A 17,129-nucleotide genomic window follows, 5' to 3' on the forward strand; every position below is an offset into this window, starting at 1 on the left:
AGCTAAGTTATTTAGCCAATTTGTAGACAATAAGGTGTAGACTACTTTAAACTCTACAGAACAGAGTTAGGCAAAAACTGTCAGAACTCTGAAATTGTGTTATTTATTATAGGCTTACTCATATGCCAAATTCTTAAAATAAAAATTCAATAAATTCATAACTTATATCATTAAACACAAACCAACATCCAAAACTATACACATTTTTAATACAACATAGATAATTTACACATTGACTGTTTTTTCACTTTTAATTTTTGCTTCGCAACGGAAGAAATCTGTTTCATAATCATTGAAATAGATTTATAATAAATTATCTATCATAAAGTTTAAAAATTAAATAAACCTACCACATAGTTGTTTTATTTTTATGGATCAGCTGTCTGAAATTGTGAAATAGGCATTTGACAATTCTGGTTGTTAACATTTAAATGTCAAAGCAAATGTAAACATTGTGAATTTTCTCATGCTTCCATGGAGACCAATTATTAATATTTAATTTCTAAGAGCTGGAGTCAAATCAATGTTTGTTTCCCATGTTAATCTTATGGAGAAATACGAAACTTAAAAGGGCCCCAGGGCCTCACTCTCTAATTATTTACCTAAAAAGAAAGTTTCCTGCACAACTTCACGTTACGCTCTTTCCAATGAGACCAAAAACAAGTCAATCGGTTCAGTAGTTTCGGAGGAGTAATTGTCACAAAAATCCTGCTTGCGTATTAAATAAGTATAGATAATATTCATTCTATAGCATATATATTTTTTTTACAAAGTCCACAACTTAATTATTTATTAAATATGTAAGAGAATTGCAATACATCAAAATTTCTTATAATATCATTTAAATATTAGTCCTTAAGGAATCAAAATTCAAGAAGCAGTGAAACAGTGATCCATGTGTTCAACAATGAATTATGTGAACATTGAGATTTGAGAGAGAAGGAAGCCAGAGTGGAAGTTGAAACTGTTAGTTGGAAGAAGGAGTCCAAATTTTATCTAAATTAAATTAATTAATATTATCAAGAAAACCAGTTTAATCAAGTTGTATCACAGTAAACCTCAAGAGGACTCAACCCCATCATTGTATTTCCAAAATTAAGTATAAACTTTTCTTTTAAACTCTTTTAAATTCAGTGCTAATTGGACTTACCTTTTGGACAACATCAAAATTAGATTTTTTCATTGTTGGGATTTTGTAAGTTTAACACCTTAATTAGGCCTGTTTGGCAGGGCCGGTTTAACCCATACGCGAACTACGCGGCCGCATATGGCGCCACGAAAAAGTGGCGCCGTGGCGCCAACGGAACATTTATTTTTACGTGAACAACGTAATTTTGTTTATTTTTGCTCAGAGTTCAAGTATTCAAAGCACCACAATAAAGGCATTTATTCTGTTTGTACCAACAGCACTTGAAAATTGTGTATATTTGTACAGCACTACAACTCAAGGACTCACTGCCATTTGCAGTTTCGATTTGAACTGAGCTGACGCTCGGCAGTCGGTAGCGTCAGCGCCAGCGCGGCACCTGTGGGTTTCATTTTTACGAATCACTCATGCTCGAGATAAGCAAGCGCGCAGCGCCACTTGTCACAACAAGAAACTTCCCCTTTCTTTCACTCCTTTCTGCCTCTGATCCTAGAGCAGAGCACTACGTTGTATTGCACTCTTTTAGTCGTATACGTAGGCCCACGATTACTAGAAAAATACCGGTACGGATCATAAACATAAACAAATGACGTTGTTGGCCCGAATCCTATACTAATAGCATTGAACACATGTTTTGGCAGTTCCATTTAAGCAATGTTAAAAAATGTTTATTTTCGGGCCAAAAACGTCATTTGTTTATGTTTATGATCCATACCGGTATTTTTCTAGTAATCGTGCGTAGGGCTATACCGTATCGGTATCGTGTGTTTTGGCATTGTTTTGATGATTCATGATTGTTGATAAGCGAATTATTACGAGTGTTTTAAGTTCAATTTATAATTAGCGCATTAAATAAAAAGAAAGTATAAACTGAATGAATGAGTAAAGCATATTGCGAGTCGAAACTATGAAAACAATGGCAGAAAAAAAGAAACCGTCTGGCGCTTATCATAGAAAGCGTAAGGCGAATTTGGAAGAGGAAGAAAAAAAAGCCAAATCAATGAGTAGACTTTTGTAGAAATCATCTGGTGGCGAGTCCAGTCAGCCCAAAGAAGCCACGATAGAAGACGGCAATGACGTAGGTATTTATTTATTTATTTTCCAAGGAAAGATTAAAACAAGCAGCTGATCACAAACGGCAAACATTACGTCATTGCCGTCTTCTATCGTGACGTCATGCTTGACGAGCATTACATTACGACCTGTTTTTTTTGTGTGTCCTTGGTTTTGCTATAGTTTATATGATGAGTAAAAGTGTACGGTATAAATGTCACATTTCTGCGAATAATAAACAGCCTTTTATTGCAAGTTAGTATTCTTCTACCTAAACTTATAAAACAAATTCTTCCCAAAATTATTGGGAAAAAATTCACAAATACGGTTAAGTTATGTTCATGGGTTTGGGGGGGGGGGGGGGGGGGAATTCTAAGTGGCGCTGATTCGGGTGTTCGCTTAACTCTGAAAAATTCCTAGAACCGGCCCTGCTGTTTGGACACTATTAAATTTATTAATTCTTAGCATTCAAGCCAGCACGACACCCTACCCTGAGATATATCACATCTAAATTATTTGAACCTTTATTTCAAACTTATCTTTTATTTCATTTTTAATTTCATCCCCCACACACCATTTTCAGTCCTTTCATTATAACGTTAAGCCTTTTAAATTTCATTGCATGTTTGTTCATTCGTTTCAATAAAACACCTTTTGTAATTCGTAGATCTTTGTTCACTTATTAACTTTAAACTTTTATAGAATAGGCCTAGCCTAAAATGAATATTGTAAGGTGAGTTTACAAAACTAAGCCTTTGTTAAATCTTTTTTTCAACAAGCCTGCTCCTTATCTAAGTTAGGCCTACAACCTTAAATGAATATGTAGCCCTATTTTCTAAAAACCTTTCTATAAATACTTTTGGTAAAAATTTTCCTTAAGAGTCCTTGGAGGCTAGCGGCCATTTTGGATAATTTCAAACAGCTATTGAAGTTATTTATCGTCCAAAAATATTTTTTCAAACACCAAAGTGATTATAATTTAAATATCTAGTATACTGTGAGAATTAGGTTAGGAACCGGTACCGGTACCGACATTGAAAATGTGGTACTGACCCATCACTAATGTCAATGTGTAGTCCTAACTAATTGTAAATATCAAAATGATATTGAAATAATTCTTGGACAACAATCCACATATAAAAGGCTTGGATAAACCCCTCTGAAGGTTTTTCTGGTTACAGTCTTCTGAGTGGAATGACATTAGAGTACAATTACAGTTTTACTCGACTCACAGGAACACTGGAACATGCCTAGATCGGATAACCTAGCTTGGTTAAAAAGGAAAAGTGTTATCAATAAAAGTATGTGCAATGTATTTGGGGGCACAATTTTATCAATGTTTTGTATTGTAGAAAGACAAACAATTCTTTTGTACTACATATTTCAAATATTTCAAATTTTACTCTTGAAAATAGTAGTTCATTGTTGTAAACACACTGTTGAGATGAATAATAAACTACCACTGTAGTCATTAATGAACTTGAATAAATAAATACTGTACAAACTTTTATCGACCTTGAAATTAAAGGATGATACACTATTTACTATGCATAAATTGGAACAAAATTAACAAACTGACAAAATCAAACGTCTGTGTAAATTAACAAACTAAGCCACTGCCACTGTCTACAATGATATGCGTTGTTTGCGTTTACATCTTTCAAACAACACAAGTCAGTGATTCCATTGCTAAAGTTGAGTGACGATGCAATTTAGTAGGTTAAGTGGTGTAATAATATGTTAACCATAAACACAGTACTCCTTTACCATGTGACATGAGGATTACATAATAAACGTAAACTATAACTTTTTTAATGAACTTAAAACTAGTTAAATACAAGAAATTAAAAAAAAACTTCAAGAACAAAAACTTCAATAATATGAGTTTTTGTTGACAATAGGGGTCTGCGGTACAAAAAATTTAAGGTCAGTACGGTACAATATTTTGTACCTTGGTTCTCGGTACAAAATCGGTACGGTACGCGGCTACCCATATTTTTGCGGTTTTCTGCTCAGAACTGTATTTAAACCATTATTTTTAACTTTAATACATTGACATAACTATGAAAATGGATAGTACACATTTAAAGGGTTACATTCATGGTTTTCTAACAACAATTACTGTACCACACATTATTAAAACAAAACCTTTTACTACTACGAGGATTGTGTCAAGAAAAATCACAGTTAAGATAAAGGCTTCACCTATTTTACTCTGAGATACTTTGAATAGCCATGATAAAAGTTTTTTTTTAAATAGGATAAGATTTTTTAGAAACAAACATGTTTGAAACATTTATTGACAAGATAATTTCACACAACTGGTAAATTATTTCCAACCAACACAATGTCTAGTTGTTTTTAAAATTTTTTAAAACATATAGGCCTAAAAGCATTCAGTACGATGACAGTGTAGTTGCTAGCTGTTCACTAGAGGTTATGATGAAGTAATGGCAAAGAGCATATTTTTTATCAGCTTCAAAACTAGTTATAAGATGGATACAACTCTAGAAAAGTTTTTTTCTGAAACTAAAATTTGGATTATCACAGAGTAAGATTATTGTCTTTTCATTTACAAAGTTAACATCCACAATATCAATCATATCAATCATTAGTTTATCTCAGGCTCAATCCAATTTTCTTAGTATATTTTAAAGCTCTTCCAAAGAATCAAAAGACCTAGGCCTAGACCTAATTATTTAGGAGGGTCTATATATAAATTGATTAGGTTTCAATGAGGGTAGCAAAATCACTATCTAGTTCATAAGATTTAGATTGCATAAAGTACTTTCAACACAACACAAAAATGCAGGAAACTAAAAAACATTTAAGCCTTAAACAGCCACATCTAACAATATAAGACAAGATACAGAACATGTAATGACATAATTTGAGGCCGAGTAGGCTTGAATAACGAAAATAAAAATTATGCAAACAACAACAACTATGCTTGTGGTTGTCAATAGAAACATAAAATATCTATAACAAATATTTTAACTTATAAAATAAGATTGTAGATTAGTTACAAGTTTAATATGTAGCCATAAACAGTTTTATGGCAGTAGGCAATGGCCAGCAGCAAATTGAATATCGAAGAAAATACTGACTGAGTTAGAGATAACATTTAACAGTTGTTGACTATTATTTTTATTTTATGATAAAATAGAATTGGAGAAAGTCGTAAAGAAATAAAAGTGATAAAATTCAACAGTTCTTGGAAGTACTTGAATACAACAATTATTGTCGTGATAAAATGTTAATGGATTTGGGACTGCTAATGGGGTTTTTATTGCATCATCACCCTAGTAATAAATTATATTATGAAGATCGTAAACAAACATCTGATAAGACTTTTATGTGCTGGGACCAACTGTCGACTGCGATAGTAAACTGAAAGTAATTTATTATAATAATAAGGCTGTACCGAACCGAATTTGAACCGAATTTGTACTGTGTAAAATGCTGTACCGAACCGATGACGGTAATTAAGCTTGTACCGTACCGACTTTTTCGGTGCACCGCAGACCCCTAGTTGACAAACATGAAAGGAGTTTCATTGACTTACCACAGCATCATATGTAGTGTATTGAGGTTTCATGTCACTGCCTTTTAAAGTGATGAAAGCTCCTTTGTTGCCCATGGTGTCACTGGAATTTAAATAAAAAACATATACAACAGAGTTCAGAGCATATTTTAAGGGATTTCCACTGGGCGAAAGTGGCGCCACCGGGGAGTCTGGGGGATATGGAATACTCTACATAAAAAAAGGGGTCCTCCCCCATAAATCTTTTGCATGGTTTAAACTGAAAATCACACATTTATATGTATCTTTAAATGCATTTTCCGATTATATTTGCTAGTAAATAGTCCTTATGATCTCACTTACCATATTTATTATTGTCATAGATAATTACAGATTTACAGATTTATTATGAGTTTCATTGTTAGCCTAATCAATTGTTTTTATTTAACGGAAGCTGAGAATACTCTAAAATATTTACACAATGTTATTTTTTAAATGAGCTGCTTGTCGAACAATAAGTTACATAACATAATTGGTCACCTCAGACACCTGTGTGGGTTTAAATTTAATTCTAGTATGATGATTTTTTCACTAAATATTAAATTGCAGTATCAATAAGTACGGTAATTGTAAAATAATTGATTAAAAAAACAACACAGATTGGTAATAATTTTTAGTTAATTCACTTCAAAATGGTTAAATAGCAAGTCTTAGAGAAATCTTTGGAGAGGTTTATTACAAATTTTCATTGTCAAAGTTTTTATCCTATGGTACATCAAAATGAAAAAGTAAATCTTTCCCAGGTAGGTACAGGTCTTACCATGAGAACTATGGTAATGGCTTACTCCCTAAATGAGAAATTAGCTAAAAACTAAACTTTTAGCCATAAATTTAAATCTTAAGTAAACAAATTTATGCTTATCGAAAATAATATTTTTTAAAGAAATTTACATACAATTAAGTACTTACCAATAGTTGGGTGCAGAAAAAACTGTGATACATTTGCCATCATGAGCAACTTCATATCCGTCATTCTTAACCTCATGACTTCGTATAATATAGTCAAGATTGTTGGTGTTCAAGAAGTCACTTGTAACATCTGGTCCAAACTGTACACCGACACCTCGCTTGCTGGTAGCTCTACCATACGTTGGCTGAGGATCAGACCATAGCAACTCACACATCAGACCTAGAGAAAACACTGATAGTTTAGAAGTAGGGTCATCCAATAAAGGGATCTTACAATGAATTCACTGAACGGAAATTGAATGAATAGTAATAATATGAGACTACCCTGCTTGGAAACAGATTACTGTACTAAAAGATGTACTAAAGATGTTTCAACTAGCAGCCTGCCTGTTGGAGGGTTAATGTGTTTAGAAGGGTTTAGCAGCGCGACTATAATAGTCGCGTTTTGCAAGGTTTTGGTTAACTCAACTCCAAATAAATCGTTAAAAACAATTGTCAAAATGGGACCATTTTTATACCTTTAGAAAGATAAGATTCTAAACTTGCACTTTGTTACATAGATGAACTTTATCTCACAAAGGGATCACTGTATTCGAGCACTAAAGTGAACGAACATTTCGAGCAAAGTCAGTTGCACCATGTACGTGTCACAAAACTGCCAAAAACGGTATGTTTCAAAAAATCATAACAAGGGATATTCTTTGTCTACAAAGAAACAGGTGGTAGGCCTACCACAGCAATAAGGAAGAAATTTTCTTTATTATGGTGCAAAAATCATTTCAATATAGTAACATATGATCTCACAACAACAAAAATAAATAAATAAATTTTTACGTGTTCGTGAAGTGGCAGAGTAACTATAATAGTAGCAGTCGTAAAACACATTTTATTCACTGAAATATATAATTATCCATATGATAATGTATCTCACTAGAAAGTTCATTAAATTCTGTGCATTGTGGTATTTAATGGATTTAGATTGCACCACTGGTGCTGAAGTGATCAGCTATTACTTTTCGTGAATATTTGTCTGACTAATTTATTTCAATCTCTGTTGACCAACAACTAACTAGTCGGGTTTTGGTATGATTTTACTTTATCAGTTTACATCATGATTATAAGTGTTGTAAATGTTTGGTTTGGGTATTATTTATTGTGCCTTGACTAAAATGTGAAATTACTTTTAGAAACTTGAGACACTATTTTTTGAGAACTTTATTCACTGTTTACCAACAACGAATATTGTGGGTTTGACAGTGACTTTAACACTTTGAATCAAATTTATTAGTCGTAAATTTGTACATATTTAGTTTGTAAACTGTTTTTTGAGCATAGACTTACTAAATTTGAGGTTTGGGACATTACATTTAGCCTGTTTTTGAAATATTTCGTGATAGTGAAGGAACAATTTGATCGCCACATGAAAAAGGCACTCTATATATATAAAACACTTTTTTGCTCTTTATATAAAACACTATAAAATATTTATTTATTTATTTTTGCCTTTATAACTACCTATATATTCATGCAGGGAATAAATTTACTTTTATTTTATATAGTTGTTTTGGGGTTTTATGTCTTTGACAAAAAATATACATGTTTGAATAACAAAATGTATTTTTCTAAAAAAAATATAAATATATAAATGTTAAAAAGATTTACAGTAATGATAATTTTCCATGAACAATTCTTATTTCATTTAATTTATAATCTCAACAAAAAAAAATGTCTACAAATGTATGTAATGGTCTGCAAAATCGTTGAATTTGAAATTTTTTTAGTTTTTTAGGTCATGACTTTCTAAAACAAGATGGTAATTGAATTATTTTTACATTGCCATGTTGGGAAATAAATTCCAAAAATTTTGTATATCTTGAAATTGACATTAAGAATTTTTGTTTCATGCAGCAAAGTTTTAGTTTCAAAATTCAAAAAGCATTCAAAATTTTTTTTAAATTTTTTCTACCTAATGCCAATACATACTGTTCTAGATATTTATTCTGTTGCCATTTTCAATTTCTTCATTTCGTTACAAACAATTCAAGTATATGGTTCAATAGGTATTGATTAATTTTACATGAATTTTCAAAAATATGACTGCAAAATCGACAAAAATGCCTTGCCACTAGAGAGTTTGCCCATTGCCATTTGGAGGGTTAAATAAATACCATATCGGTACCGTAAATCAAGATCATAAAATATATAATAAAAAAATAATAAAAAAGAAAATTTACTATGACAAGAGTATTATATTTTATGTTCACAATACAAAAATAAAACATTAATAATATCATAAAAAATGTGGAATAATTAATTTTCTAATGCTTCCATGTCATTCTAAAGTAAAGTGTGAGTAATGAAGCACGAATGTGAGTAAGTTTTTTTTTTCAACGCGAGGCAGTGAGCTTAGTTAACCCTCGACTCAAAGAGTCAAATCTACAGTGCTACTGGTCCACTCAGTTATTGAGTAAAAACTAGACGAGTCAGACAACTGGCTCAGGATTCACACAACACGTTGTCATGGTCACAGATCGCTTAATCACAGGTTTGTTGTAGGGTTTTTGTGGTTGTATTGTACCCACACAACCTAGAACCACAAATTTATTAAACATGTTTTTTAATTTTTCACCATAAATCCTAACAAAAGCAAACTTTTATAATTATTTGCAAATCTACACGAATTAAGCTTTCTAACGATACATTATTTAACTGAATCGATACAGTAGATCTATAGATTTAGTTATTCAATAATTTCTGACCACTACAAATTCGGAGGTTGCTTCACTTTTGTGCAAATAACTTTTAAATGGTGAGGGAATCGACCAAATAGAAAGTGATATTCTGAAATAGAATAAAATGTCATACAAATTACTACAGTAGAGTACCACAAAATGGTTGGGACCGAACACATTTCGTATCACTGAATATTTTTGATTAAACTTTTTTTTTTTTTTTTTTTTGTCTTTGGGTGCTAGGCACGAGCTCGGGATTGTTTTTTACATTACTTAGACTAGACCTAGGGGTTGCGGCACTATCACTTAGATAAAATCCATAGGTGATTTGGCGGGATTGGAACCCAGGACGAAAATAACAAATGTTTACTTAAAAAATGACTAAATCTAATACTAAAATACTCTATACAACAAGTCTATCTTACCCGGCCTCTACAGAATATTCGACGAGGTACAACTAACTGTTGCAACACGACCGAGCTAGCAGTTTCGGATGAGCCTAATGGGTGATAGCAGGTACTGCGTCATCACTTGTTGTGTCTACAATAAACTGCATTAATATTGTCACTCGTAGATGCTAGTAGGTTCGACTTTCCCCGATTAGTGACAGCCCGTACTGGGTAAAAAAAGTTTATTTTCGGTTTCGGATTAAGCGGACTTTCGGATTAACAAACTTCGGATTATCGGAACTCTACTGTATTATATTTCTTGAAAATGCTCAATAAAGGCAGCAAAAGGTTGCCTCCAAATAATAAATGTGAAAACCCCCATTTTCTTATGTATTTCTTATAGTTTTTTTTCTTTTCATTTTTTTTTCTTAAAACCTAACAAAAACAAACTTTCATAATTATGAGTGTAGGACTTTCGGCCTGGGGTGATTATGAGAAACTTACCCTCCGCAACAAACAATAGGGAACGTGGGTAGCTCTGAGTCTGCTGTCCCCAAAAGATTCCCTATAGGTAAATTGAAAAGATTTTGTGGGTAAGAGGGAAGTAGGGAAGGGGTGATATGGGGTGTACTATGAATAGGATTAGGTACTTCCATGAAGGACCTGAGCCCCAGAGCACTCCAGAGCAGGTATTAGATGGATTTAAATCTAAGTTTGGGCAAGTTTAGTTACAAACACCGAGCTAAAAATTGTATATTTAAACAGTTTTTAACAAATTTTAACGAAGATTTGACGACATATGTGTTACCTCAGTTCAAGATACCAAAACAGTGGGTATGTATAAATTGACCATCATATTAGTTATAGATATTATAGTTTTGTTTAAACATTATAGCTTTTATAGATAGGCTACTGCAGAAGGTGGGGCCCCCATCCGCCTATTTTCGCTATAGCTCTCATAAATCATAAATGTTGACGAATTAGTCTCACTTAATATGATTTCAAGGTATGTTTACATAAGAATCCATCCACTCAATAGTACACAAATATTATCCATACAAAATCTATAATATTAAAACAAAACAGTGTTTTTTTATTTCACGATTCTGAATCAACCACTCGACGGATTGTCATGATTTTTGTGTTGAAAGAAAGATAATTTTGAGAACTAGGGAATGTCGAAGCCATAATTTTAGTTTAGGGTCCCAGTTATTAAAAATTAAGTTTTAATTTTTAAAAAGTCTAGCAGCCGACACTAAGATTCTAAACTAGCTTTTGGCATAAAATAATTTGCTTAACATAACAGCTGTAAACATTCAGCTTTTGTGTCACAAATTCAGCATTTGGATAAAAACATGGATACAAATGTAAAGACATACTGAGGGTTGACTTATTTATACTATGTGTAATGCTAATCATTGATACGTTCAATTCTTTTGTAAGAGGATGACAGATTAATTTAATATACATAGTAAAATACTAGGATGTTCAAATTATTTTTTAAAGCAATCTTTGTAATCTTCGATTTGTTTTAGAGCAATATAATTTGTTTTAACTAACAGCTGGTTAAATAAAAATGCCCTATTAGAACTATGAGGTTATTTACTCTGATTTTGTCATTGATTATTAGAAATAGGTAAGATTAGTAGACCACCGAGAAAAGTAACACCATCGATGTGTACAAGTCGAGGATCTGTACACGAGTTAAATGAAAAAGATTTGCAAATTATTTTACTGCTCATCTTTTTTGGAAAGGGTAGGAAAATCACAATTTTTACATGTTTTAATTCGTCTTGGCAGCTTTTTGTTTACAATCAATGTTTTTGAATGCTTGAACTTTGTTTGGATTAGGCCCGGAAATATTGATGTCATAAAGATGGAGATCAAGAATCCTCAGGAATACGATTTTAAATTACCACCACAACCTCAGACGGGTGTTATCCAAAGATATACAGATGAATGCCATAAATTGAACACAACGTCATCATTGACCTAGGATACTGCAATTAGACTAAACATCCTTTTATGAAATCTAAAAAAAGTTGTTTGGCGTGTGTTTAGTTGTGGTTACATTTGGAGGCGATGAATTTTTTATAGTTTAAATAAATGAATATGGGGAATTACAATGTACATTGATTCAATTTTTTTTTTTTTTTTTTTTTTTTTTTTTAGGGTGAGGAGGGAAAATGCTTTTACGCACACAGGTAGCCAGCCTGTAGTGTGAGACTCCTGAGTTTATCACAGACTACTCACTAAAAAACCCCCTCTACTCTGTTGGACACAGACCTGGAATTGTTTGTCACATTACTTCAAGTCAGGCCAACATGTGACCTAAGCCCACAGGGCTCGCACCGTTTCTGGCATTATTTATTTTTTGACCTACACCGCATCCCGGTCGAGGTCAAGCTTCTTGGCGCGGAGAACACCCTGGATGTAAAGTGACACACAGGTCCAATTGTCCTCACCCTCCATCATCATCGGTATGACCGTGTCCACCGACAGCAGTCCTACGAACTGTTGAGCCTCTAGGCGGGGCCTTTCCCAATGCTGGCAGCGGAAGAAAGTGTGTTCCACGTCATCGGGAATGCCTGGGCAGTATATGCAATCGGGTGACACGGCTTTGCCCATCCTGAACAAGTACGACCGGAAAAAGCCGTGACCCGTCAGAAATTGGGTGAGGTAGAAGTTCACCTCTCCGCACCGCCGATTAACCCAAGGTTGGACCTGTTGTATCAGTCGCCTGGTCCAGAGCCCCCTTGTCTCCTGTTCCCAGCTCTCCTGCCACAGCTGGAAGGTCCGGGTGCGTTCCTCAATTCTTGCTTGGTCCTCCCCACGGCGCTGATAAATTGCCTTCCTCTCCGCCGCCAAAAGTTTGACGGGGATGACTCCAGCAACCACCAGGACGGCGGGTTCGGACACTGTTCGATAGGCAGATGCTACCCTTAGTGCTGCCTGACGCTGCACTCGGGCGAGCCGCATCCTATATACCTCCTTATTGAGAGCGTCTACCCAGACTTCCGCACCGTACAGGAGCACGGACTGGACCGCAGACATCAACAGCCTTCTGCGACTGGACCGTGGACCTCCGACATTGGCCATTAACCGACTAAGGGAAGAAACCATTTTAGCGGCCTTGTCCGCCGTACGGGTGATCTGGTCTCGCCAGCTGAGCTTGCTGTCCACCATGACCCCAAGGTACTTTGCGACACGAGTGGTTTGGACTTCAACGTTCCCCACCATCAAAGGCACGATGGTGTCAATCCTCTTTTTAGTCAGAATCACAATCTCAGTTTTGCTCAGAGCGAGCGAGAGACCATGTTCTGCCATCCATGCGTTAATGCTTCGCATGACTCGATTTAGTTTCAGCTGGGCAAGCTCAATGCTACGTGCAGCTATTAAAGCCGCAACGTCATCTGCATACCCAACTAGGACAGTTTCCTCAGGCATCTCGGATCTCAAGAGGCTGTCGTAGGCGACGTTCCAGAGGTCCGGGCCCAGTATGGATCCTTGAGCAGCACCAGAAGTTACATCCATCGTCCTGGAGCCTTCTGTAGTGTCGTAAATGATGAGGCGGTACCGGAGGTAGTCCTCTATCATGCGCATGAGGTATGCCGGGACGTGGAAAGTGTTCTCCAGTGCGTCGAGCATATCGCACCACCTCGCGGAATTAAATGCGTTTCGCACATCAAGTGTTACAAGCAGCACAACCCGACGAGAATAGTTGTTAAACTCCTCAGCTCTCATTACGGCTCGCTTTACCTCCTCAATAGCGTCAACCGTTGACCGTCCCTTCCTGAAGCCGTACTGACGAGGGGATAGATTCCCCGCAGCAACCACGGCTGAATTCAGTCGGGAACGGATCAACTTTTCCAAGACTTTCCCAGCAGTGTCCAACATACAGAGAGGTCTGTAAGAGGAGGGTAGGTCTGGGTTTCCTTTTCCCTTCCCCACGAGCACAAGCCTAGCTGTTTTCCAGCAGAAGGGAAACTTCCCCTCGGCCAGACAGGCATTGTACGTGCTCAAAAGGATTTGTGGATTTATTGAAAAGACTTTCTTCAGGGCCTCACCAGGTACCCCATCCGGTCCAGGAGCCTTGTTGTTCTTCAGGGACAGAACGTCCGCCTCCAACTCCTCGAGACTGAAAAGCGGTACGTCGTCCACCCTTCCGAACTCCCGCAATGGGCGCAGTGTGTGAGTCGGGAAAAGGGACTTTACGATCCTCTCCATAGAGGCCCCGTCCATAACGGAAGGTGGAGAGCGGGTGCCAAGCTTCTTGGTTACTATCTTGTAACCAAGGCCCCACGGATCGGAAACGACATCGTCCCTTAATTTCTCCCAGCAACTGCGTTTGCTCCGGTTAATGGCCCGGCGAAGAGACTTCCTAGCCACCTTGTAAGCGTCAGACTTAAGACGTCTATCTTCAGGTTCTCTGGCCCTGGTAGCAAGACGTCTGGCTCTCAATGCTGCCCGTCGTAGTTCTGCGATCTCGGTTGTCCACCAGTACACAGGTCGCTTATCGCACCGGGATCTCCTGCAAGGCATTGACTCTTCGCAGGCCGAGACTATCAGCCTCATCAATGATGTAACTGATGTCTCTGCGTGAGCCACGCCAGATGCAGCAGGTACCACTGGCTCTCCCCGTAGTATGACTTCAGTGAATTTGGCCACGTCCAGCTTTTTGGTGTTCCACCGAACGGGCACCTGCCGAGACACGGTAGCTTGTCTCTGATGACTATCCATGACATCAAAAATGATGTACTGGTGGTCACTGGCCGTATAATCCTCTAGGACTCTCCAGGCTCGTATCCTCGGCAAGAGGGACTCAGATGCAAGCGTGATGTCTGGGATCGTTCCCCTCATTCCGGGACGCTGGAAAGTTGGCGTGTTGCCCTCGTTTATGACAACAAGTCCAGCCCTGGCAGCAAAGTCCAGGATGTACTTCCCCCGGGAATTAGTGAGAGTCATTCCCCACTCGACAGCCCTAGCATTGAAATCCCCCGCCACGACAACGTGCCCGGCGGTATCGCGCACGCTCTCTTCCAGGCGGTCTATCTTTCCACGAAAGTCACGGATAGCCTCGTTGGGGGTGAGGCATACACTAAAGTAAGTGACATCCCCGCACCGGACCCAAACGAATCCTCGGCCCTTCGCGTGACTCCTTACCTGCACTTTAGCTGTATTACGAACCCAGAACGCAGCAGTACCAAGTGTATCGGGAAACCAAAGAGATGGGTCCCTGTCCCGGTACTGGTACTGTTCGCTGACCAAGAGCGCGTCAACACCGTGTTCGAGGGCAAGCTGACTGAGAAGCGCGTCAGCCGTCCTGGATCGATCTACATTGCACTGGAGGATCCTTATCTTCGTGGTTGGGCTTTCGCTTGTTGTAGTGCGCCTTTAAATGCACTGCACTGCCCAGACCCAGCTATATGTTTAGCGTTTTTATCATTGAGACCTTTCTCCTTACAGAGGAAACAGGTCTCAACTTTACAGTCCCTACGAGTGTGACCCACCTCCCCGCATCGAAGGCAGTTCTTGCCTCGGTCGGGCCCTTCGCAGTTTCGGGAGGAATGGCCGAAATCAAGGCATTTAAAACACCTCGTTACTTCCACCCTCCGTCTCAACCTGCAATTAACCCATCCAACCCTCAAATGCTGGAGTGCCAAAACCTTACTGGCGTTTGCGTCTGCCATTTCGGCGACCGCCATCCGCTGTTGACTCCGGTTTGGTTTCGTGAGCCACACCCTCAGACTAGCCGTTTGTCCGGCAAGCTCGGGGACAGCTTTTTTTAGGGCATCAATGACGTCATCCTCCGTTGACACACAATCCATATCCCGGACCTCGACGGACGTCTTGGGTTCGAGAGCACGAACGGTGCCCTGACCTTCCACAGCTGCCTTTAGTTCGGCAGCAAAGGCGGCTTTATCTTTAGACTTACCCAGTTCGAGGAGGACTTACCCAGTTCGTACAACCGTGTCGGTTTGCTCTGGCTTAGCCTTGGCCTTGATAACACCCAAGACTTCGGCGAATGATCTTCCCTCCAAAGGCTTGACCAAAATTGCCTCAGTCCTGGGCTTTTTGGGCCGCGACTTTTTAGCGAGTGCCGAGCCAGGCACAGCTTGGGCCACGCCGGTCGACTGCGCCCTCACTGCCACATATGTCTTGGAGCCGACTTCCGCGTGCCTCAATTTCCTCTTCTCCTTTTTCGTAAGGCGCTTTTCCCACACAGTCCCAGATGGTGTTTCTACGACTGACCCCTTTCGGGAGCTACCCTCAATGGGTGTCGCAGGTTGCTGTGGCTGTTGAGGTTTCGCTGGAGCGGCAACTACGTCAGAGAAGGACCTAGAAGTCTGGGTCGCCTTGACCTTAACTTTAGGCTTTGCTGTCTGAACAACCTCTTCTCTTTTTGGAGGGCTTTCTGATGTAGGCCTCCTGCGTTTCTTGGAAGGTCGCGCATTGTCGTCAGGTAGGGACACCACCTTCTCGGCGATCCTTTCCATGGCCGCCTTGCTCACCAGCCGGCAGGCGAAGACAAAACCAAGGTCGTCCTCGAGCTTAGCCATACCATTTTTAACCACTTGGTTAACTCCTCTCTGCGTCTTAAAGGTTTCAAGCATTGCCTTTATGGTCTGCTCCATGTTTCGAAGCCGGTTTTCAATGTCATTTTCTGCGTCGAGATATTGCTGACGCAGAAGTACCATTCCCGACACTTCCAAATCTAACGCTGTTGTTAGGGATTCCTCCGGCATCCCTTCACCAGACTTAGAGGGTGGTCCACCGTTTCCTTCTCCACTTGTCAAGGGAGATCCCAAAGTCAAGTCTTTTGTACACCTGAAAGATGCAGGTGGAGGGGACGTCTTCACGCCTTTCAATGTTGGCGATCTCTGGACCTTGGAGCTTCGCCCAAAAGGGTCTCGCTCTACTTCCGACTTCTTTTCTTGCTCATTCGAGCTACTTATTAAAGATGTGTTCAGGGTATTTGTTATAAAAGCCATCTTGTGTTTACCAGCGCATCGTGCGGCAAGGGGCGGCCCGGAATAGTCAGGAACGGGTATACCCTCGGGGACAGCGCCCCTACCCCAGTTCCCTGAGGCCCAACCTCCGTTTTCCCAGCACCGGATACCTGACGTGCCGGGGGTCACCCGTCACAATGTAGAGCCCGACCTCTACATCCATGCCGCACTCCCTGACCAAGGACCGAAGTGGCTGGTTTCTCACGACTCACTGAGAATACCCATCGGCAGTGCAGAGCACACATCAACCCCTGCAAACACAACAGGGGCACTCCCAAGGACTCCCAGTGAGAGCGTCGGTCACCC

General features: G+C 38.7%; 1 protein-coding gene across 1 annotated transcript in view; it reads right to left on the minus strand.

Moving 5' to 3' along the window:
- The window catches only part of LOC128982961 (serine/threonine-protein phosphatase 5), a 161,350-nt gene that overhangs the window by 16,596 nt on the left and 127,625 nt on the right, over nt 1-17,129 (minus strand). The window contains exons 9-10 of the mRNA XM_054402071.1: nt 6,693-6,912; nt 5,766-5,847 (exon numbers count right to left, since the gene is read on the minus strand). Coding sequence (XP_054258046.1) covers nt 5,766-5,847; nt 6,693-6,912 — 302 coding nt within the window. The remainder of the gene's footprint in view (nt 1-5,765; nt 5,848-6,692; nt 6,913-17,129) is intronic.

This window comes from Macrosteles quadrilineatus, unplaced genomic scaffold (genome assembly GCF_028750875.1).
Source record: "Macrosteles quadrilineatus isolate MER2022 unplaced genomic scaffold, UCM_ALF_1.0 Scaffold_1__1_contigs__length_201487025, whole genome shotgun sequence".
In the NCBI taxonomy this organism is placed as follows: domain Eukaryota; kingdom Metazoa; phylum Arthropoda; class Insecta; order Hemiptera; family Cicadellidae; genus Macrosteles; species Macrosteles quadrilineatus.